At 42.0% G+C, this 22,676-nt stretch overlaps 1 protein-coding gene across 3 annotated transcripts in view; it reads right to left on the reverse strand.

The window, feature by feature from the left end:
* LOC105482489 (cyclase associated actin cytoskeleton regulatory protein 2) overlaps positions 1-22,676 on the reverse strand; it is a 166,499-nt gene that overhangs the window by 125,201 nt on the left and 18,622 nt on the right. For 2 of the 3 annotated variants that reach the window (XM_071097585.1, XM_011742624.3), the window contains exons 2-3: positions 11,246-11,367; positions 6,181-6,281 (exon numbers count right to left, since the gene is read on the reverse strand). In XM_071097585.1, the coding sequence (XP_070953686.1) occupies positions 6,181-6,281; positions 11,246-11,366 (222 nt within the window). In that variant the 5' untranslated portion in view covers position 11,367. Of the gene's footprint in view, positions 1-6,180; positions 6,282-11,245; positions 11,395-22,676 lie in introns of all 3 variants that reach the window. The other variant, XM_071097584.1, reaches the window with a different exon arrangement.

Raw genomic sequence — 22,676 nt, forward strand, 5'->3', positions numbered from 1 at the left:
AAAGAGGGAGAAGAAAGGAAGGGAAGAAGGAAGCAAGAAAAAAAGAGAGAAAAGAAGCAAGCAAGCCAAGGGGGTGGATGGGTGGATAACTGGAATGGATGACTTTTAAATGCTTCCTTCTCTAAAAATTCTGGCTATCGTTAATGGCTAAGACAGTAAGAAAGAAGATGCCCGATTTAAAGCCTGGATGAAACCCAGAGGCAGAATTCTTGATGCAAGTCATTTTTTGGATCTCTGTCATTTGGTGAAACTGAAACACATACAGATTCTTCGGGCTTGCAATTGCCAAGATATTCTACATCTAGTGGTAATAAAAATTAATGTTCAAATTAAAACAGTGAACAGGAAACTGGAAGTTCATGGGGAGAGCTAGTTGGCTGCAGGCAGAGTGGGGGAGGTGAGGAGATCGACGTGGAATGGGCTGGTTTGCTGAGTCAGCCCCAAAGTGGTGCTTCTGATAAGATTTTTTGGGATGGGGATCCTGTATAGACACAGATTCTAAAGCACCAAAAATGTAAATGGTCACTTTTTAAATGAGTACAAATGATCCATAAATGTTTTCGAGAATTGAAAGAACTGAAAGAATACAAGATACCATCCGTAAAATACACATGCAGATATTTTGTACTATATATTCCAGATGTAAGGTTATTATATGTTTCAGAGATAATATTCAGGTAAAGGAAGATGTGACAACTCGTAGGACCAGAAAGCACAGATTGGTAGAGGCCTACAGGTCCTTTTAGATGAAGGAGCCAGATGTTCATCTATACCACAGGAGAGTGGAAAGACGTTTTGTCTTTAGTGTTCTGTGTATCCTTTTTCTGATGTGGTTCCTTCTGCTTGTTTCTCAGGGTATCTTCCCTGGCATGGCTGAAGATGCTCTTTATAATGGTGGTGAGGCCACACTATTGCAAGCTCTTCATTTGGAAACCGAATGGCTCCCTCATGCTTTCAGGCTGAGAGAACTGATGAGTCAGGTGCATGGGCTATTGGGAGCCAGAGGCCCTGATAAATTATGTCGTCCTGCCTCGTTAAGGAGATGAAGGGACTAGCTCAAGGTCATGCTGTCAAAAGCAAGGCCACTCTAACTCCAAATATTAATACAAACTGCCAGTGCAAGTCAGAGGAAGAGGGACTTCTCTTTTTGCCACTCTTTGAACTCATTAACTGAACAGCATGGTACAAAATGAGCAACCTATTTTGTAGATGATTTAAATAAATGGTAAAGACTAGGGACATCTAGCATAGTGACCGTGACCCATCAAAAGTGAGGCTCTAATAACTTTCTGATCATGTTCATCCTTTATAGAAGTCAGGGAACTCAAGGACAGAATATTGTGCGGCATGTGATTTAATCATAGTATGCTTTATGTGTGTTATGTTTAGTTGAATTTTATTGCCCTTTTGTTCAAATTGTGGTTCTTTCATTTTAAATAATTAATAAGAATTATTTTTTTTAATGCTATCTTTTTTTAAACTTCTAGTTTAGGTTCCGGGGTACACATACAGGTTTGTTATGTAGGTAAATTTGTGTCACGGAGGTTTGGTGTACAGATTATTTCATCGCCCGAGTGATGAGCATAGCACCCGACAGGTACTTTCTGATCCTCACCCTTTTTCCACCCTCCACCACCCAGTTGGCCCACTGTCTGTTATCCCCTTCTTTGTGACCATGTGTTCTCAATGTTTAGCTCCCACTTACTAGTGAGAGCATGTGGTAATAACAGTTTTTTAAATCCACTTCAATCAAGAACAGGAAATAAATATTCCAGATTCCCAGAAACATTTAAAATGTAAGTTTTAGAAATCTCCAAAAAGGACTTGGGTTAGGAAAAGCTAGGATGTGCAGCTGCTTCACATTTGTCACATCAATTAGAAATAGACCTGAGATCAGTTCCACCATGACTCCTAACAATAGGATAGCTTTGTTAAAAAATAACCCCCAATGGGCAGGGCACGGTGGCTCACGCCTGCAATCCCAGCACTTTGGGAGGCGGAGGCGGGCGGACTGGCTGATCACGAGGTCAGGAGATCGAGACCATCCTGGCTAACACTTTGAAACCCTGTCTCTACTAAAAATACAAAAAAATTAGCCGGGCATGGTGGTGGGCACCTGAAATCCCAGCTACTGGGGAAGCTGAGGCAGGAGAATGGCATGAACCCAGGAAACGGAGCTTGTAGTGAGCCAAGATCATGCCACTGCACTCCAGCCTGGGTGACAGAGCGAGATTCTGTCTCAAAAAAAAAACAAAAAAAAAAAACCACAACCCTAATGACCGGGTGCAGTGGCTCACACCTATAATCCTAGCACTTTGGGAGGCTCAGGAGGGCAGATCACAAGGTCAGGAGTTCAAGACTGGACTGGCCAACATAGTGAAACCCCATCTCTGCTAAAAATACAAAAATTAGCCAGGTGTGGTGGCACACACCTGTAATCCCAGCTACTTGGGAGGCTGAGACAGGAGAAACGCTTGAACCCGGGAGGCGGAAGTTGCAGTGAGCTGAGATCACACCATTGCACTCATGCCTGGGCAACAGAGCGAGACTCTTGTCTCAAAAAAAAAAAAAAAAAAAAAAAAAACCCAAATCACATAAATCTATTTATGGATAAATGATGTCCAACCAAGGGCTAGGTCTTATATAGGCCCAGTTTCTAGAGGATCTGCTTCTTGACATTGAGAACTCTATTTACCCAACATCTATTATAAAATCATGCATGTATGCAATTATGCATACAATTATCTATTGTTTTTTAAAAGGGGTGCAAGCTGTGTCATGGTTCTTGGGTTGAAGAGTAGTTTAAACAAGTCCTTTGGTTTAGGTTGCACACAAGAAGGCTTTACAAGATCTAATCTTTTCTAAACCTGTTATGCTCTTCGGTTCAGCAGAGATTCCCAATTGTAGCTATTAGTTCCCCTTTTTTGTGGTCCGTTCTGTCAATAGACTATTGAGTGTTCAGTAAATTAAACCCAACCAGCAGCCAACACATCGAGACAGACGTTAAATCATAGCTTGGCTGCCCTTATTCCTTACTGGTATCTGTGAAATGGCTTTTAAGCCCAGGCACAGGATTTAACATGATGCACATTTGTGTCACTCTCAAATTTCCATCCTGTACAATCAGGTATGTGAGGGCTTTTTTTCTAGGCAACAGGTGTGTTCTTGGAATAAAGTTCAGCCCCCACTTCTGGCTGATGTGAGAGGCAACAGCTGCAAGCTTAATGCCAATGACACATGGTTCTATAAGCCAGAGAAAAAATAAACAGCATGTTCAAAGTATTAAAGTCATGGGCAGATGGACTATAGCTGCCTGTACTTTTCTTTGTGTTGTAGAGCTAGAGTCTAAACTTTCAGATGACAAGTGTTTCTTTCTTTCTCTCTTTCTTGCTTGTCTTTCTTCCTTCCCTCTTTTATTCTTTTCCTTCCTTTCCTCTATTTTTTAAAAACTAGTGAGAACATAACATTTCCTTAAGCATTACATATTCGTTATTGAGAATATTCCTTCATCTGAGTCATCCTGTTTACAGCCTGATGAATGAAGAGATGAAAAACTTAATATTAATCAAGCTACACTTTATATCTCACTTTGTTCTAAAAAGAACTTAAAGGGACTGTTTACTGTGCAATTTGAAGACAGCACACAAATCTTTTTTAAAAAATGCAAAGTTAAATACATTTATTTATAGGCCTCATTATTCTCCTATAAAAAGTTTCTATCTAGAATTTTTGAGATACTCCTAATGAGTTATAATGTACTGTGTACCTCAGAAGCCTAATGTTGACATTAATTAATAGTAACCATAGTGATACAATGATTACTGTGATAGTGTTGAAGAGAGAAAATGTTCATCAATCACTCAAGCATCTTTTTCAGTGTATTACAGATAATATTCCTTTGTGTATGCTAGCATTCAGGAGTTATCATGTCTCAGAATATAAGAGGCTCAGCCACTCTCTTGCTGCATACAAGGTTTCTTGTAAACAAAAACACTGAGGAAAAGAACAGACTAGAGTAGTAACGATAGAGCTGTGGGATACATTTGATGCGGACGCTTCTTAGTGCCCAGGTTTTTCCAGAACTCATATATATCAAGGCTTGTCTCTTTCACCAAGGGGTATACTTCAACAGAAATGGAGAAGTATCTTTGTTTTTCTCAGATGTGGCAAACAAATACATTGCAATATGATGAGATAAGCACCTATTTAATTACAATCTTGGAGCCTCTGGCATAACCAGAGTCACTGGATCCCCTGGGAGACTGGTGTTGTGTGTTGCATATGATGTCTAATTGGGAGGGGAGCAAAGAGAGAATCCCTTTATACTTTTTTTTTTAAGCCCCAAACCACAACTTTATTGAAGAATCAGATTTTCTGTGAATCTATACTGAAAATGGTTTTGCCAGGATTGTGCTGTTGCTGAGAAATCTATAAGTAGGTGGATTCGGAATTCAATCCTTAGTGAGAAACAAAGGTCAAAGAAAAAGAAGAATCCAGTGATAAATGTCTTTTTATGTTTTTAATTGCTTTGGCTATCACATTAGATTTTCACTAAATGCATGCAAACAATGACTAACCCCGGAGATGATGCTAATATGTTTTAAAATACAAAAAGTGTCTAAAACTGGCAGGCTAGCTTAGGTAGCTTTAAAGTTCTCTTCCAATCCAGAGATTATCAAACTCTGTGTTTTTGCTTTTCCTCAGGCTGTACTTTGTTCAAAATTAGAGTAAGATACACATAACATAAAATTTACCATCTTAACCATTGTCAGTGTATAGCTCAGTAGTGTTAAGTATATTCATATTGTTGTACAATCTCCAGAACTTTTTAATCTTGGAATACTGAAACTCTGCACTCATTGAACAATTTCCTATTCTCTGCTCCCTCCAGCCTCTGGCAAACACCATTCTACTTTATCTCCACAAATTTGACCACCCCAGGTACTGCAAATAAGTGGAATCATACAGTATTTGTCTTTTTGTATCTGGCTTATTTCACTTAGCATCATGTCCTCAAGGTTCATCCATATTACAACATGTAACGGCATTTCCTTCCTTTTCAAGGGTGAATAATATTCCATTGTATGTAAAGACCACATTTAGTGCATCTGTCAGTGCCCACTGGAGTTGCTTCCACCTCGTGGCTATTGTGAATAATGCTGCTATGAACATGGGTGTCTCTTGGAGATGCTGCTTTTAAATTTGGGGGATATACATAAAAGTGAAATTGTTGGATCATATGGTAGTTCTTTTTTTTTTTTTTTTTTTTGAGGAGCCAACATTCTGTTTTCCACCATGCCTGCACCACTTTACATTCCCACCAACAGTGCATAGAGGCTCCAGCTTCTCCCCATCCTAACCAGTACTTGTTAATTCCTGTTCTTTGGATAGTAGCCATCCCAATGGATGTGAGGTGATATCCTCAGGCCGCATTTTAGAGAAAGAAGAAGGGTGGCTGGTGACTGAGTCAGCTCAACCAGGGGAACTTTTTTAAAGCATAAATCAAATCACCCTGAGTCCTCTGCCCGGTGACCCCAGGTGGCTTCCCATCACAGTGGGAAGGAGAGCCAAGTCCCTCACTGTGACGAGAAGAGCATGTTGTACTCTGAGCCCTTGTTATCCTTCTCCCTTATCTTCTCCCAGACGTTCTGTTCTGCTGGGAACACACCACGCTTGCTCTGAGCCTTTGCTCTTGCTGTTCCCTCTGCCTGGAACTCTCTTCCCCACATCTCTCCACAGCTCACTACCTCTCTCCATCAGGTCTCTGCTCAGTGTCACCTCAGATACACCTTCCTATCTCAAGCAGTATCCCTGCTTCCAGCACTCTAAATCATGACCCTGGCTTTCTTATTCTTTTCGTACTTAACACTACCTGAATTCGTTTATATATTTGTATATATCATCTGTTTCCCAGACTAAAGTGGAAGTTCTGTGAGAGCAGGATGTGGCCTATCTTGTTCATCCCCATGCTTCTAGCTTCCAGAACAGTGCCGGGCAAGGCTCTATCCATAGGCGTTGAAGGAACAATTAAATGAATAAATGGGCAAATGAATGTTTTAGCCACCATCTGCCTAGCCAGAGTAAAAAAACAAATAAAGATCTCCTCAGGCTGTTTAGAGTTGTCAGAGGCTGGGCTGGTAAGTTTAAACTCCACTGAGAACAGGGGAGGAAAGTACTTACGTGGGTCTCCACATCCCCAGCAAGGATCCTACTGTTCTTTAAAAACTCAGCCACCATACTGTTCATCAGCTTGTCAAAGGCTTCCACGGAGGGTGCCACACCTTGGGGAAAGGAGCATTTTGTTATTCCCTGGCAGTTGAATGAAAACCTGGGACTAGCCGGCGCGGTGGCTCACACCTGTAATCCCAGCACTTAGGGAGGCCAAGGCGGGCAGATCGCCTGAGGTCAGGAGTTCAAGACCAGCCTGGACAACATAGTGAAGCCCGTCTCTATAAATATACAAAAATTAGCTGGGCGTGGTGGTGGGCACCTGTAATCCCAGCTACTTGGGAGGCTGAGGCAGGAGAATCGCTAGAACCTGGGAGGTGGAGGTGATCTCAGTGAGTCGAGATCGCGCCACTGCACTCCAGCCTGAGTGATGGAGCGAGACTCCGTCTCAAGAAAAAAAAAAAAGAAAAGAAAACCTGGGACTGTCTTGCCATAGGCAATATGGAAGTTTAATATCATCAATGTCATTCTCACTAATTCATTCGCTAAGTCATTCCTTCACTCAATCAGTGTTTTTGTTATTTGTTCCTTGAGACAGAGTCTCACTCTCTATCACCCAGGCTGTGCTGGAGTACAGTGGCGTGATCTTGGCTCACTGCAACCTCCATCTCCTGGGTTCAAGTGATTCTCCAGTCTCAGCCTCCCAAGTAGCTGAAACCACAGAAGTGCGCCACCATGCCCGGCTAATTTTTTTATTTTTTGTAGAGGCAGGGTCTCTCCATGTTGGTCAGGCTGGTTTCGAACTCCTGGGCTCAAGTGATCAACCCACCTAGGCCTCCCAAAGTGCTGGGATTACAGGCGTGAGCCACCATGCCTGGATCTCAATCAATGTTTATTAAACATTTCTCAACAGCTCCGGAAAACACTGTTTTGCTATTTTTCATCCTCCTGAGTAAAGACGCTACATAATTTCATTTCACTCCCTCCGAACCCAGGGAGGTAGGTAGCACCATTGCAATGTTACAGATGAGGAGATGGCTTGCAAACACGGCACTTGACTGGGCCACAGTTACAGACCAAACAAAAGGCAGATCCAAAACCTGAACCCAGCCAATTCATTCAAAGCCAGTGGCCCTTCCTCCATAGCCACCTGCTCAGGTGCTGTAATGACCTTACAATCCCAAGATTACCGAGGACAGTCAGAAGGTAATAATGAACTCTGGGCAAGGAGGAAAAGAAAGCTGATTTCACTCCTTTTCTTCCTTCTTCACCCCCAGGGGGCGGGAGGACAACCACAGTGGGAGTGAAACTGACTGCTGAGGCCATACCCGTTGGGTTCAGAGCTGCCAAATTACTGGCAAAGCTCAGGTGGCAACTGCCCAACAGGTGTGCTCTGCATTTCCTTCCCTGCCTTTTAATTAACAGAAAAAAAATGTAAGTCCCTGACTTCATGTCCCTAATATTGAGAAATACAATACTGAGAAACTATGAAAACTCTAACCAAAACCTAGGATTCCTTTCCTCATGTTGTACAAATACATCATCCATGCTCACAAAACTATTAGGTGAGTGTCTTTCTTTTTCTTTTTCCCAATTACCCATTTCCACAGGCCCAAAGGGTGATGGAAATGTTATTTACGGCTCTGCAGGTGTGTTGTAACTTCTGAGCAGGATGCTGAAGCTAGATGTTGAAGCTGAGTAAGTTACCTTAAAGTTCACAGCACAGTATGTAACAACTTCTGGAACATAAGAAGGACACAAGCCCAAAGGCTCCTTATGGATCCCTTTGGAAACAGATAAACCTGTTTGTTGCTATGGAAGACGCCCCAGGCGGGGCACGGGGTGAGGGGCGGGGGAGGTGGGGTGCGGTCTCTGCTGAGTATTTAAAGTGGGAGAAAGTTTCAGAAATGTGTCAGAGTCCTCTTCTGACAGAGCAGAAGGTACAAATGATAAAAGGGAATATGTTCCAATTTCCTTTCATCGTTCAGCTCTGTTCACACCTCCTGCAGGCAGACCTGTCTTTCTCTCCAAACTGCATCCTTTGAGCATCCCTTAATCAAAGAATTTGGGGCCCTGAATAGTAATGCATTGAGACCAAAGATTCTGGAGCATCAGGACTGCGGATAATTCATCTTCAATTTTCTTGCACCTAGCATGGTGTTTGTCACATTGTAAAAACGCAAAAATATTTCTTCAACCGTTGACCTGGACTTACCCGATTGTCATCAGAGAAAAACAAAAAGCACTCACCTTCTAAAGCACATCATAATACCAGTATCAAAATAGAGTGGTCTTTTGATCTATGCCTATTATGCATTTGTAAGGGATTATGTTCCTTCTAAAAGTTTCTTTTTTTTTGAGATGTAGTCTCGCTCTGTCGCCCAGGCTGGAGTGCAGTGGGGTGATCTCGGCTCACTGCAAGCTCTGCCTCCCAGGTTCACGCCATTCTCCTGCCTCAGCCTCCCGAGTAGCTGGGACTACAGGCGCCCGCCACCACGCCTGGCTAATTTTTTGTACTTTTAGTAGAGACGGGGTTTCACTGTGTTAACCAGAATGGTCTCGATCTCCTGCCTGCCTCAGCCTCCAAAAGAGCTGGGATTACAGGCAGGAGCCATTACTCCTGGCCAAAAGTTTCTTTTAAAGTAAAAAAAAACTTAACTTTTGCTATAACATTGTCATAATGATATTTACAAGTAAGGTAAAAGGTTGTTCTGCGGATTTGTCAAAAGTAGAATTTAGAAAATTGTCAAAACTTACTAATTAAGAAGAAATGGAAATGGTGTTGTTTAGCATTAGTAAAATGTTTTAAGGATGGATATCATTCAGACAATTTACTAATTATCCTACTTCATTTCAAGTAGGATAGTAAATTGTGGGCTAAGTTGTTTTAGAAGAGCTCTGCTTTAATAACTGGTTTGGAATGATTTGTTATATGAGAAAAATATTTGTTTAAACACTTAAATAATTTAAATAATTTAATTACATACCCTCTAATTCTAAGCCTATTAATTTTCCTAGAAAAAAATCTTTTTTTACAAAGTACCAAGTTCAGTCTAGTACCTCTTTGAATAAGTGAGGTTCAAATTATTGAGTTTTTTTTTCTTTACTCAATAATACTAAATAATCTCCTGGTAGTTGGATTTTAACTTTGTTTTGTGTATTCACAAAACAAAGGCTTAACATTTGTGGTCAGTAGTTTAGAGAAATGTCTTTAATCACCTGATGCCAACATATACGTATAATGAAACAAAGTTATTGAAGAGAGGATGAAAATATTTTCTTACAAATAAGGTTTATTGAATCTCATATGCCAACTGTATACAGTTAACAAAAAGAGGCTTAAAGTGAAATCATAGATGTGTCTCAGTTGGAGCGGAAAAAACTTACAGGCTCCTGGCAGCCTTCCTTAAAACAACACCCCCTTTCAATTCATTCAAAGCATTTTAATTTTCATTATGTTCAGGGGGGAAATAAACCAGCCAGCACATTTGTGCTCACACAGTAATTTCTGTCCCATGGTATGTAATACAGGCACGGGTCCAAATTCGCCTGAAACTCTAGAAGCACCAATGTAGGTCTTCCCTGGTGAAAGCTTTTTCTGAAGTCCCTTCTTCCCCACGGCTTTTCTCAGCCCAAAAAAACCTGACAGGATTCCATATGGGTCAGATAAGGAGGAAGAGCCCACGTGACAAGAACAGAGTTGCCATATTAAGTGCAGATTGCCTGGTTCAATTTGAATTTCAGATAAGCAATGAATAAATGTTAGATGTAGGTGCATAACACGCAGTATAGCCCATGCAGTATTTGGGACATCTTTATAAACCCCCAAAAAGTGTTCTTTATCTGAAATTCAAATTTAATTGGTTGTCCTTTATTTGTTAAAAAAAATTATTAAGTAAATTATTTGTAATTTTTCTTTGTCCCTTATTCAAGAAGGAATTGGAAAAATTATTGTAGATAACTTGGAGAGTTTGCCATATGTGGTACCCTTTTTGAGAAAGTAGCCAACTTTTTAGTTTTGATTATATAATTAAAAAATGTTTTACAGTATGGCATTAGGATATAGTTTTAAAAGCATATTTGGTTGGCCGGGTATGGTGGTTCACGCCTGTAATCCCAGTACTTTGAGAGGACGAGGCAGGCGGATCATGAAGTCAGGAGATCGAGACCATCCTGGCTAACATGGTGAAACCCCGTCTCTATTAAAAATACAAAAAATTAGCTGGGCGTGGTGGCAGGCACCTGTAGTCCCAGCTACCCGGGAGACTAAGGCAGGAGAATCACTTGAATCCAGGAAGCGGAGGTTGTAGTGAGCCGAGATCATGCCACTGTACTCCAGCCTGGGCGACAGAGCGAGACTCCATCTCAAAAAAAACAAAAACAAAAACAAAAAAAACAAAACAAAAAAAACACCATATTTGGTTAGGAATAGGCAAAGGTAAAACACCATGACGTAGCTATGTTACATCACAGTCATATTTGTCTTTGCATAACACTAGCTTCCTTCAAAACTTGAGTTCCTAAATTTAGTGATTTGTTCTCTTTAAAATGAAAATCTACAGAATGATAATTCCTTCCAATTTACATTCTAATCAAGAACATTAGTTTCTTTTTTGATAATTATGTAGATAATATATTTAGTCATTGAGTGCCGGACAGCAGTATGAACACTAAACGAAAGATGAATATGCTCTTAAGAGGCACTGAGGCTGGGCACAGTGGCTCACACCTGTAATCCCAGCACTTTGGGAGGCCAAGGTGGGGAGATGGCTTGAGCCCAGGAGTTTGAGGTCACTGTGAGCTATGACTGCACCACTGCACTCCAGCCTGGGTGATAAGGCGAGACCCTGTCTCTAAAAGGCACAGATACTGATAATTTTTGTGGATTGTGGGTTGAAAGATTTTCTTCCTTTCTCTTTTTCAGGATTGCTTGCCTCTGGTTAATGTTATGGTCACATACAATGGAAGGGGTAAGGAAGCTGAAGGATAATAGAAATGTTCCTTGAGAGTGAAATGATGGAAACAAAATGAAGTGACCCACAAGAAGACCAGGAATGACAACAGTTTGTGACCCTACCTCCACTGACACCATTGACTTCCCCGCAGTCCCCAGGGGGCCTGTGGGACTCTGCAGACAGCGACTCCAGGCGGCTGACAGCTCGTTCCAGTCTTTCCACTAGTCCCTGCATGTTGGCCATTCTGGAAAAGCACAGGCACAAACGGTGGCTGCATGAGCATCAGGGAGAATAAGCAAACCAACACCATCAGTCTCAACAACAGCAAGGAGGAAGACACAATCACTGGGGATGGCTTTGTTTTTATTTTTGTAACCAAGAAATTGTATGTATTATTGTTGTTTTTTAATTTCAGCAGTTTTGGGGGTGGGTACAAGTGGTTTTTGGTTACATGGATAAGTTCTTTAGTGGTGATTTCTGAGGTTTGGGTGCACCCATCACCCGAGCAGTGTACACTGTACCCAACGTGTAGTATTTTATCCCTCATCCCCCTCCCATCCTTCCCCAGGTCCCCAAAGTCCATTATATCATTCTTATGCCTTTGCATCCTCATAGCTTAGCTCCCACTTATAAGTGAGGAACATAGGATATTTGGTTTTCCATTCCTGAGCTACTTCACTTAGAATAATGGCCTCCAGCTCCATCCAAGTTAATGTAAAAGACCTTATTTTGTTCCTGTCTTTGACTGACTAGTATTGCATAGTGCATATACACCACATTTTCTTTATCCATTCATTGGTTGATGGGGACTTAGGTTGGTTCCGTATCTTTGCTATGGCGAACTGTGCTGCTATAAATGTGTGTGCATGCATCTTTTATTTATCTAAAGAGTATTTCTAAATATCAGAAAAATATGTGAAATTCAAAAGAACCTAAATCTTGGAACAACAAAAAAAAAAATCAGCATTATATTGAGCTTATTTTCTATTCCATTAGTGATTATTACAAGCCCAGTATGTAATACACAAATATTCACTCCCTTTATACTGCTTCCAAGTGCCTGTGTGGATGCTTCTTTGTTATATGACACAATCTATGTGCAGTACTTACTTTTTGAAAGCCTACAAAACATATATGGAAAAATTAATATTGCCAGCTCTTCTTCTGCTAATGGTGGGAACATATTTTCAGTATTTTCAATAATTCCTTCTGTTAAAGTAAAATTCTCCAAGGAGACTAAACCCACTGATAATCCTTGTTTACTCAATTACATAAAACCAAACAGCCCAATCCAGGAGAACTGAGTTTATGAACCTGAGCATCATTTAGCAGGCAAAGAGGCCATCACCTCCAAGAGCTAATTGTTTTGCACTTGTTACTGATTGGTTTGTTTTGGTGTTTCTGTTGCTGAATTATTTTAAATTATAATTATTCTGAATGTAGGGTTTTAATTTAAAATATGACAAATGGTTATTTTCCTTTTATAAGGCTGCTGGTTATGTTTAAGCAAAATTTAGTCTTCGGTGGGGTGGTTTGTAGAGACAGGGATCTTCAGTTACCCAGTATTCTTGGCTGGGATAAATAGGGACTGAAGCTGATTAGAGGACTGGAGATAAAAATGGGGCAGGGTGACCAGGTGCGGTGGCTCACGTCTGTAATCCCAGCACTTTGGGAGGCTGAGAGAGGCGGATCATGAGGTCAGGAGTTCGAGACCAGCCTGGCCTACCTGGTGAAACCCCATCTCTACCAAAGATACAAAAATTAGCTGGGCATGGTGGCACATGCCTGTAATCCCAGCTACTCGGGAGGCTGAGGCAGGAGAATCACTTGAGCCCGGGAGGCGGAGGTTGCAGTGAGCTGAGATTGTGCCACTGCACTCTAGCCTGGCAACAGAGAGAGACTGTATCTCAAAAATAAATAAAATAATAAAATAAAATAATAAAAATAAAAAGGTTAGCCGGGCATGGTGGCAGGTACCTGTAAACACAATTATTCGGGAGACTGAGGCAGGAGAATTGCTTGAACCCAGGAGGTGGAGGTTGCAGTGAGCTGAGATCACACCACTGCACTTCAGCCTGGGTGACAGAGCAAGACACTGTCTAGAAGAAAAAAAAAATGGCGAGGGGGCAGGGTATCCATGCTTCCTGCTTCCAAACAGAAAATTAAATGACTGTGCATAGGGTAAGTATCCACTAAAATTGTAAACTTATATTAAGATTATTGGCCCTAGAATCTATATGTCATTAAGGCAACCTCTGAGGAATGACACCCAATCTAATTTGTTCAGATTCCTGAGATCTAGCTTATAGCCACCTTAACCCCGGCCACATCAACTTATGACTGCTTTTGGCAAAATCAGGCTGCTGCCCCTTAAGAGAAGACAACATGCCTCCTCTTAATCAGTGCCTGGAATTCTTCTCCCTCTTAAGAACCTTCCAAGCATCATTCTGAGCAAAAGAGGAACAGCATGCTTCTGAATCAGAGACACTGCTGTCCTAAAGCAGGGGGAAATACATTTAATTGCTCTCAGATGGATAAATATTTTATGTTTCTGCAGGGGACCAGGCAATACATTTCTCTTATGTGTTTTGTAGTCCATCAGTTTTGAGCTTAAACGCAGTGATGACGTGCCACTGCCGTTTTTCAAAAGCAAGGTTATAAAAGTTTCAAAAGCTTATATACCTCTGTAATTCTGTCTGAATGTCAGATGGTCATCGGCTGTGGAGGGCGGAGTTTACTGTCTATTTTGGAAAGTCATCTCTCCTGAAACTGGCAACAGTTACTCTTGCAAAATATGGGGCAGTGTTCTCTGCACAGCTGAAATCAGCATCTAATCCTAAGGGGATTCAAAATTAGAAATTTCTCATCTATTCTTTTCCTCTTCACGTCAGAGCTTGTGCTTCCATCGCAATTGAAGAAAAAAAAAAAAGGAAAGAGAAATGTAATTGAATCCTTTACGTAATCCTCTTGCAAGGGAACTGGGTATCCTGTAGGTGGGTGAAGGCCATTTGAGAAATGATGAAAGCCCCTGAAATCTTTTAATAGTTGCCCATCTGTTCACAGTTATCTATGTTCCCTGTTACTCAACTTGCCAAATGTTACCACCATAGACCTAGCCCGCGACAGAAAAAAAAAATGTTTGCTTTGTTAGCAAGCTCCTATTCCTAACAGAATGGCACCAGCCACCTCCAGCAGTTCACAGATGAAGCTGTCTTGAGAAGGCCTGTTACATTTCACACTTAGGACTGCCGTCTCTGACTGTGGCTTAATCAGACTCCCTGACAAGACCCAAACTCGCACTATCTCATAGTGCTCCGTATGTTGAAAGACAACAGGAGTCAGCCCACAAGCTGCAGGGCTGGACAGATTGGTGTGGAATGCAGTCGAAAAGCGACTCAGATGTCACTCCATGTAAAATCACCACGAGCAAGACTGAAATTCTGCCACAGTCTCTAAAGTGGTCAAAATACAGCTCATGCAAGGAAGTTGGAGAGATGTCTCTGGGTTTAAAACTTTCAGAACAGTTTCTAAGATAAAATGAAGAATAAATAAAAGAAAGACTATACCAGGAGACATATTAGCATTCCCAAGGAGACTGATGGGGCCCAGGATGGTCGGCATGATCATGCCCTCTTCTCTCCAAACTCTCTCTGCCTCTCTCCCTCTCTCTCTCCATATACCCTCAGCCACTAGCCTGGCTCTCAAGAATGAGGAAAGAGCAGACCTGCAGATTCTCCAAATTCTTCCCAGGCAGTCCCATCCGCCTTAGCATTCCAAAGTGGATTTAGCCAAGTTTTGACAAGGAGGTGGCAGCCAGGAATTAAGAATTAGGTTGAGGAAACTCATAGGGTAGTCAAAGCAAATACAGACAGCAAGGTCAGGGTAAGGAATGAGTCAGAGCCAGGGGGATAGACCGAGGAGTTTGGTTCAGGAGGCCAGCAGAATAGGAGGATACAGCAAGATGGTAGGAAAGAAGCTATTCTAAGAACCCAGTGAGGAACAAAGAGAAGCCAGATTCACAGCTGGAGAATAAAGCGACTGGGTTAGATGACACAGCTCAAACTTGGTCCTCCAGATCATCGCTAGTCATCCTATTCAAGTAGAAGCCGACGGCAAGGAAAGGCCAGAGGATACACAGAAACACCTGACCAGAGTGTGAGTGTGTGTGGGGAAAAAAGAGGAAGGAACATAACATGGCACAACTTTCTCTTTTTCACGATTTGTTTTAGGGTCTGGGTCCGGTGGCTCACGCCTGTAATCCCAGCACTTTGGGAGGCGGAGGCAGGTGGATTGCTAGAGTCCAAGAGTTCTAGACCAGCCTGGGCAACATAGCGAAACCCATCTCTACATAAAATTGAAAAATTAGCTGGTTGTGGTGGCACATGCCTATAGTCCCAGTTACTTGGACGACTGAGGCAGAAGGATCTCTTGAGCCTGGGAGGTCGAGGCTGCAGTAAGCCATGTTCACCCCACTGCATTGCAGCCTGGGTGAAAAAATGAGACTCTGTCTCAGAAAAAAAAAAAAAAATCAGGTTTTGAAAACTTGTACTTGAGATTAATCTTAATTCTTTGTTTTGAATTAATTAATTTTTTTTTTTTTTTTTTGGTATTCTGTTTTGAGTGTCATTATAATGAGAAGTGCACCCATCCTCCTTTTTGGTCTTTTTTTTTTTTTTTCTTATTTGAATTTTCCCCTCACTTTTCAAGGTTTTTTGTTTTTTGTTTTGAGACAGGGTCTCACTCTATTTCTCAGGCTGGAGTGCAGTGGCACAGTCATAGCTCACTGCAGCCTCCACCTCCTGGGCTCAAGGGATCCTCCCACCAAAGATCCTCTCTAGTAACTAGGATTACAGGGCATGCCACCACATCTGGCTAATTTTCTAAATTTAGTTTTTGCAGGGACAGTGTCTCCTTATGTTGTCCAAGCTGGTCTTGAACTCTCGGGCTCAAGTAATTCGCCCATCTCAGGTTCCCAAAGTAAAGGGATTATAGGCATGAGCCATGGCGCCCAGTCTAATTTTTATTTTTATCAAAGCTAAACATGCACATAATTTAAAGAATCAATAGTTCTACACTCTTCCATTCTGTGTCATAAGTGCCAATCATTTTCAATTATTTTAACTGTGTCTTTGATAATCACCCCCCACCTCCCCCTTATCTCTAAATAACATGACTCTATCTCTGTGTCTTATTTGGTTTTCTTCAGTTTGGGGCATTATCTACTGAGTTCCCACCAAAAATACAAGGGTTTACTTTTTCCTTGCTCAGTCTCCACTACTACCTACATGCACATTGCCTATTGTCTTGTCCTCCCAATAGTGTTATATCACAATTTTTGTGTGATCAGTATCCAGAGTTAACACAATTATGACTCTTTGCATCTGAGCCAGGAGGTATACTATACACAGGGTTGCCATGAAGTATAAAGGTAGAGAAAGTCTGGAACATGGTCAATAATAAACGTTAGCTGCCGCTATTAAGTCATTCCATCTCATTTTGCTGTCAGCGGGAATAGTTATATTTGGAATGTCAAGCAGTCATCTAGAAGATCTGGTCAATGGAAATGACTAACGGAAAACTTCAGGTCAGTATAGCCTTATTTTTGTCCCCAACACTTCATTTTCCTCTGTCCATGTACTTATTCCTCCAACATGTTTAAAAGAGTTTTCTCAAGTCTACATGAAGGTGCGGTTACCATAAAATGAAAATTGTGGTATGTAATTCATGTTTTTCATCACATATTTTCCCTCTGAACATTTTTACGACGACTCTTTTGCTTCTAAACAGCAAAGGGTGAAGGCCCAATCTCTTTGGGGTCATTTCTGCAAAACAGCAGCACTCCTTCATCCGTCATATTTTCTTCACCCAACCCATCTTATGCTCAGTGGTGAAGGGTCTATTAAGCCCTAACTAGCTCAATGGAACCAGTTACAAAAGCAGCTTTCATAGATGCTTTGAACATCGACACTCCATGGCACAATGTAAATAGTGATAAGCCTAGAATAACACCCTATTTGCCTGGATTACCTATTTTGCATCTGTGAGACATACTGCCCAATTAAAAACCTGCCTTGTGCTTTCTTTCCTGTCAGCACATGTACACCTTGTCTCCCAAGGAGACCGGCTGCAAGCTTTTCAGGGGCTGAGGTTGGATCTTACTCTTCTTTGCATCTCCCACTGAGTCCAGCATGGTGCCCTATACCTAGAGAATCTATAAATACTTTTTGATTGACTAATTAATTAGCTACCTCTCACTGCCTTTTCCTTGCCTACCCACTCACTGGCACCATCCCAGATCAGGCTGAAAGCCAGATTTTCATAGGAGAAATTTTCATTTAAAAGAAGACGCTAGATTGGTTTTTCCTACTTGGAACCACAGTGGCTTCCTCCCATGACTTGAAAGAGCACACTTGCTCCCTCTAATGTAAGCCTTTGGGTCTCTTCCATGGCTCCTTTTTCTTCAGGATTTCAAATTGTGTTAAAACTCCACATTGTCTAAAGGATTTTGTAAATTCCTCACAACAAGTTCACAAAACAAGTAAGAGATAATGCTACTTGGATAACGTTTTCATGTTAATAAAACAAGTGGGTCTTTCAGGTTTCCTGATTGCTAGCTGAAAGTTCTCTTCACTAGGCCAAAAATACAGAAATAATGGTAGTGAGTGTTTCTCTTCCAATTCCGAAAGGGAGACCCAGATCCAAGGGCTTCTGAAGATCATGAACCTAGTATTAAATAGGAAACAGACTTTTCTCAAAAGAAGACATTTACGTGGCCAAGAAACATATTTTAAAAAGCTCAACATTACTGATCATCAGAGAAACGCAAATCAAAACCACAATGAGATACCATCTCACGCTAGTCAGAATGGTGATTATTAAAAAGTCAGGAAACAATAGACGCTGGTGAGACTGTGGAGAAACAGAAACACTTTTACACTGTTGGTGGGAATGTAAATTAGTTCAACCACTGTGGAAGACAGTATGGCGATTCCTCAAGGATCTAGAACCAGAAATACCATTTGACTCAGCAATCCCATTACTGGGTATAGACCCAAAGGATTATAAATCATTCTGCTATAAAGACACATGCATACATATGTTTATTGCAGCACTATTTACAGTAACAAAGACATGGAACCAACCCAAATGCCCATCGATGATAGACTAGAAAAAGAAAATGTGGTACATATACACTATAGAATACTATGCAGCCATAAAAAGGAATGAGATCATGTCTTTGCAGGGACATGGAAGAAGCTAGAAGTCATTATCCTCAGCAAACTAATGCAGGAACAGAAAACCAAACACCACGTGTTCTCACTCATAGGTGGGGGTTGAACACTGAGAACACATGAACACAGAGAGAGGAACAACACACACCAGGGCCCATTGGGAGGTGAGGACTGAGGGGAGGGAACCTGGAGGACGGGTCAATAGGTGCAGCAAACCACGGTACACATATACCTGTGTAGCAAATCTGCACGTTCTGCACATGTACCCCATTTTTAAGTGTTTTTTTTTTTTTTTAAGAAATAAAGAAAAAAAAGGAAATAGACTTGAAGTGACAGGCAACTGGAGACTTTCAAACATTTTCTCATAGTGAGGCTAGGCAACTGGTTTATATGTGAACTCTCTGCAAAAAATAAAGTTACAATGGGCTAATTTCTCTATAGGTCCATCAAAATTTAAAATATTTGGTAAACTACCATCAGACCGTCCTAAATTGTTAAACTCTTTTTTTTCTTTTTTTTTGAGACAGAGTCTCACTCTGTCACCCAGGCTGGAGTGCAGTGGCGTGATCTTGGCTCACTGCAATCTCCGCCTCCTGGGTTCAAGTGATTCTCCTGCCTCAGCCTCCCAAGTAGCTAGAATTACAGGCGCCCAACACCACGCCAGGCTAATTTTTGTATTTTTAGTAGAGACGGGGTTTTGCCATGTTGGCCAGGGTGGTCTCGAACTCCTGACCTCGTGTGATCTGCCCGCCTCGGTCTCCCAAAGTGCTGGAATTACAGGCGTGAGCCACTGCGCCTGGCCAATCGTTAAATTCTCTTTACTGTAACCATATCAGTGACTTTTTTTTCTTTCCCAGGAAACTACCAAGCACTAGGAGAAGTAACCTTGTGATTCACTATTACTAATTGGGTAATGCTATGTATAGGAGAAACACACCATCACAGTATTCATTCATTCATTAACTGGCTCATTGAATATGTTTGTTTCATTCACTCAAATCAGTCAGTTCCCACTATCTGCTAGGCACAAGGCTCATATCTAGAAAACCAAGGCTGATCAAAAAACGTTTCCTGCCCTACTGTAGTGTGAGGGGGCTGAAAGCAAACCCTGCTCAGTCAAGCCAGGGAGCTGTTTGACTAAGAGATACATTCACGTTGCCAAAGTGCCCGCCTTCGTGTCTTTTGCTTACTCTCCTATAGAGCATTTCTGGAGACAGCTTCTCGCCAAACAGCAAACAAAAAGCACCATTTTCTTTTTATTGCAAAGATGTTTCAAGAGTCTCTGATTTTTGAGATGGTGAAATCAGAATAGCTGAGACCAGAGAGTTATGTAAGAAAAGGAACACTCTCAATGTTTCATGAAACTGGAGAAAACATATATGAGATCCTGGTTAGCCAACTGACTCCTCTAGAGCCTCTAATCAGGTCTCACCACAGGAGAAAAATGCTTCAGCCTGACCTTCAGAAGGATCTCACCCCAGCTCTCTAGCTACAATTCCCAGGCTCCTGAGATACCCACATGCTACAGGGACAACTCCCCAAGTCCCAAATACGTCCTATCCTATCCCTCTCCTGTGCCATGATTCAGCTGCCTCCAAGGTTCTTCCTAGCACTGCTACTTTCACTCCCCAAATCCCAGCTCCTCCAAGAGATCTTGCAGTGTCTCACAAATCAGAGTCATCTCCGGAAAGGTATTTACTCCCTGACATCTCCATCGACCATCGAAACCACATATACAATTTCCTCGCCATCCCATTTTCTCCCTCCACTGTGGCGGTATCACCCCTCAGAGCCATCCCTAATTTGCCTTGTATATAAATATGCCTCCTCTAAGTTGAAATTAGAAATATTTATTCCCTAACATCTCTATGGAAACCACACATACAATTACCTTGCCATCCCATTTGCCCCCTCCACTCTGGTGGTATCACCCCTCAGAACCATCTCTGATCAGCCTCGTAGTTTAAGCATTTGTCCTCTAAGTTGAGATGTCTGAAGATAAAAGGCTAGGACCCATAACTTGATGTAGTGGAAAAAGCACTCTGGGGATCAGAGAACCTTAATTTGAGACCCAGTCCCTTCATCACGTGACAACCCACGTGATTCTGGAGGTCTTGAGTCTTCTAGTAGACAGACTACTTAATCTGTCTGAGTCTCAGTTTTCCTATTTCCCATATACGAATTCATTCCTTCTTCTTCATTCAGTGGCTTAAGAAAATTGTCTGCAAAGGTGTTTTGGGCTACGTTCAGTACTGGCTTGGGGCTACACAGGTGGATGAGACACAGACTGTGTTCTCAAGGCACCATCTCCTTGAGGAGTAGACAGTTCAGCCACTGGGGGCCGGCCAGCTGTCCATGGCACTGGGCCACAGGGAACCGGGCTACTGAGGCAAGAGGGAGCCCAGTGAGAACTGAGGCCATGGGGAAGGCTAAGTACACCCCGGGCTGGCTCTGTGCGCTGACTTGGGGTGATGGGGCTGAGTAAGGCAGAGCCATAAAATAAAAGACTCTGAATGCTGAGCAGGACCAGGATAAACCCTATGCTATTCCCCTATCACGGAGTGGAAACTCGCTTAGCTGAACACGAGATAGAAACCCTTCACTAGGCCGGGCGCGGTGGCTCACGCCTGTAATCCCAGCACTTTGGGAGGCCGAGACGGGCGGATCACGAGGTCAGGAGATCGAGACCATCCTGGCTAACATGGTGAAACCCCGTCTCTACTAAAAATACAAAAATTAGCTGGGTGCAGTGGCGGGCACCTGTAGTCCCAGCTACACGGGAGGCTGAGGCAGGAGAATGGTGTGAACCCGGGAGGCAGAGCTTACAGTGAGTGGAGATCGCGCCACTGCCCCTGCACTCCAGCCTGGGCAACAGAGAGAGACTCTGTCTCAAAAAAAAAAAAAAAAAAAAAGAAACCCTTCACTGAAGAGGAGCTCATTCCCCAAGCCCCTCTATGGCCATTTCTAAGCACCTATGCAGTTGAGGAAGCTTTTTCTATTCCTGTGTCCCCACGTTGCCCCTTTGCTCTTGTTTACACCATGGACGAGGTAGAGTTCAAAGAACTGCTTCTACGAGTCCCCTAAGGGCAACACCCTGGCACTGAGAAAAGAAGAGCCATGGAGACCCTGCTGGCCAGGCCACTACAGACTGGGCAGGGGGATTGTGAAGCCACTACAGACTGGGCAGGAGGATTGTGAAGCCACTACAGACTGGGCAGGGGGATTGTGAAGCCACTACAGACTGGGCAGGGGGATTGTGAACCTTTTTTCCCTCCATCAAGTAAATATATTACTCCCCTTATATCCAGAATATATAAAAAACTTTCACACTCAATAAGAAGACAAATATGCCAGTTTAATAATCAGCAAAATATCTAAATAGACATCTTTCCAGAGAAGACCGGCAAATGGCCGAGAGCACGTGTGAAAGGGCTCAACATCAGTAGTCATTAGGAAAATACAAATCAAGACTCCAATCAGATACCACTTCACACACACTAGGATGGTTACAAACTAAGGGACAGATAATAAAAAGTGCTGGTGAGAATACGAAGGAATTGGAACCCACACATTGCTGGTGAATGTGGAAAATGGTGCAGTTGGTTTAAACTGTTTGGAAGTTTCTTCAAAAGTTAAACACATATTTGTCATATGAACCAGCCATTCCACTCTATTTCACTCAAAAGAAATAAAAATATATGTCTGCACAAAGACTTGTGCACAAATGTCGTAGCAGCACTGTTCATAATGACCAAAAAATGGAAACAATCCAAATGTCCATTAACCAGTGAATGGCAAAGCAAAAAAATACATATGTATTATAACAGAGTATTATTCAGCCATTAAAAAGAATGAAATAGTGATACATGCTACAAAACAAGTGAACTTCAAAAACATTACGCTAAATGAAAGGTAGACAAGAAGACTGTGTATTGTATGATTCCATTTATAATATCCAGGAAAGGCTAATCTATAGAGACAGAAAGTAGGTTAGGACATTTAAAATGGGTCAATTTTATGACATATAAAATTATAACTCAAAAAAGGTTTAAAAACAAACAAATGAAAAAGGATTGTGCCTCTTTGTAAAGATTCAGTTAAAAACCATTAAATCTGAGTAACTTTGCTGTTCTCATCTCCCAACGGTCAGAAGTGGTGGTGAAACTTACCCGGAGACTACTCTAAGTGGCCCTACTCCCCACTCCTGGAACTAGTTGTAGGGGCCAAGGCAGGTGAGAGAATAAAACACTGATTCTCACCACTCTTCTTCCTCTGTGTAAGAATCACTGGGGGAGAGGTGAGGCTTCCTAAATGCAGGCTC

Source organism: Macaca nemestrina, chromosome 5 (assembly GCF_043159975.1).
Source record: "Macaca nemestrina isolate mMacNem1 chromosome 5, mMacNem.hap1, whole genome shotgun sequence".
Classification (NCBI taxonomy): Eukaryota; Metazoa; Chordata; class Mammalia; order Primates; family Cercopithecidae; genus Macaca; species Macaca nemestrina.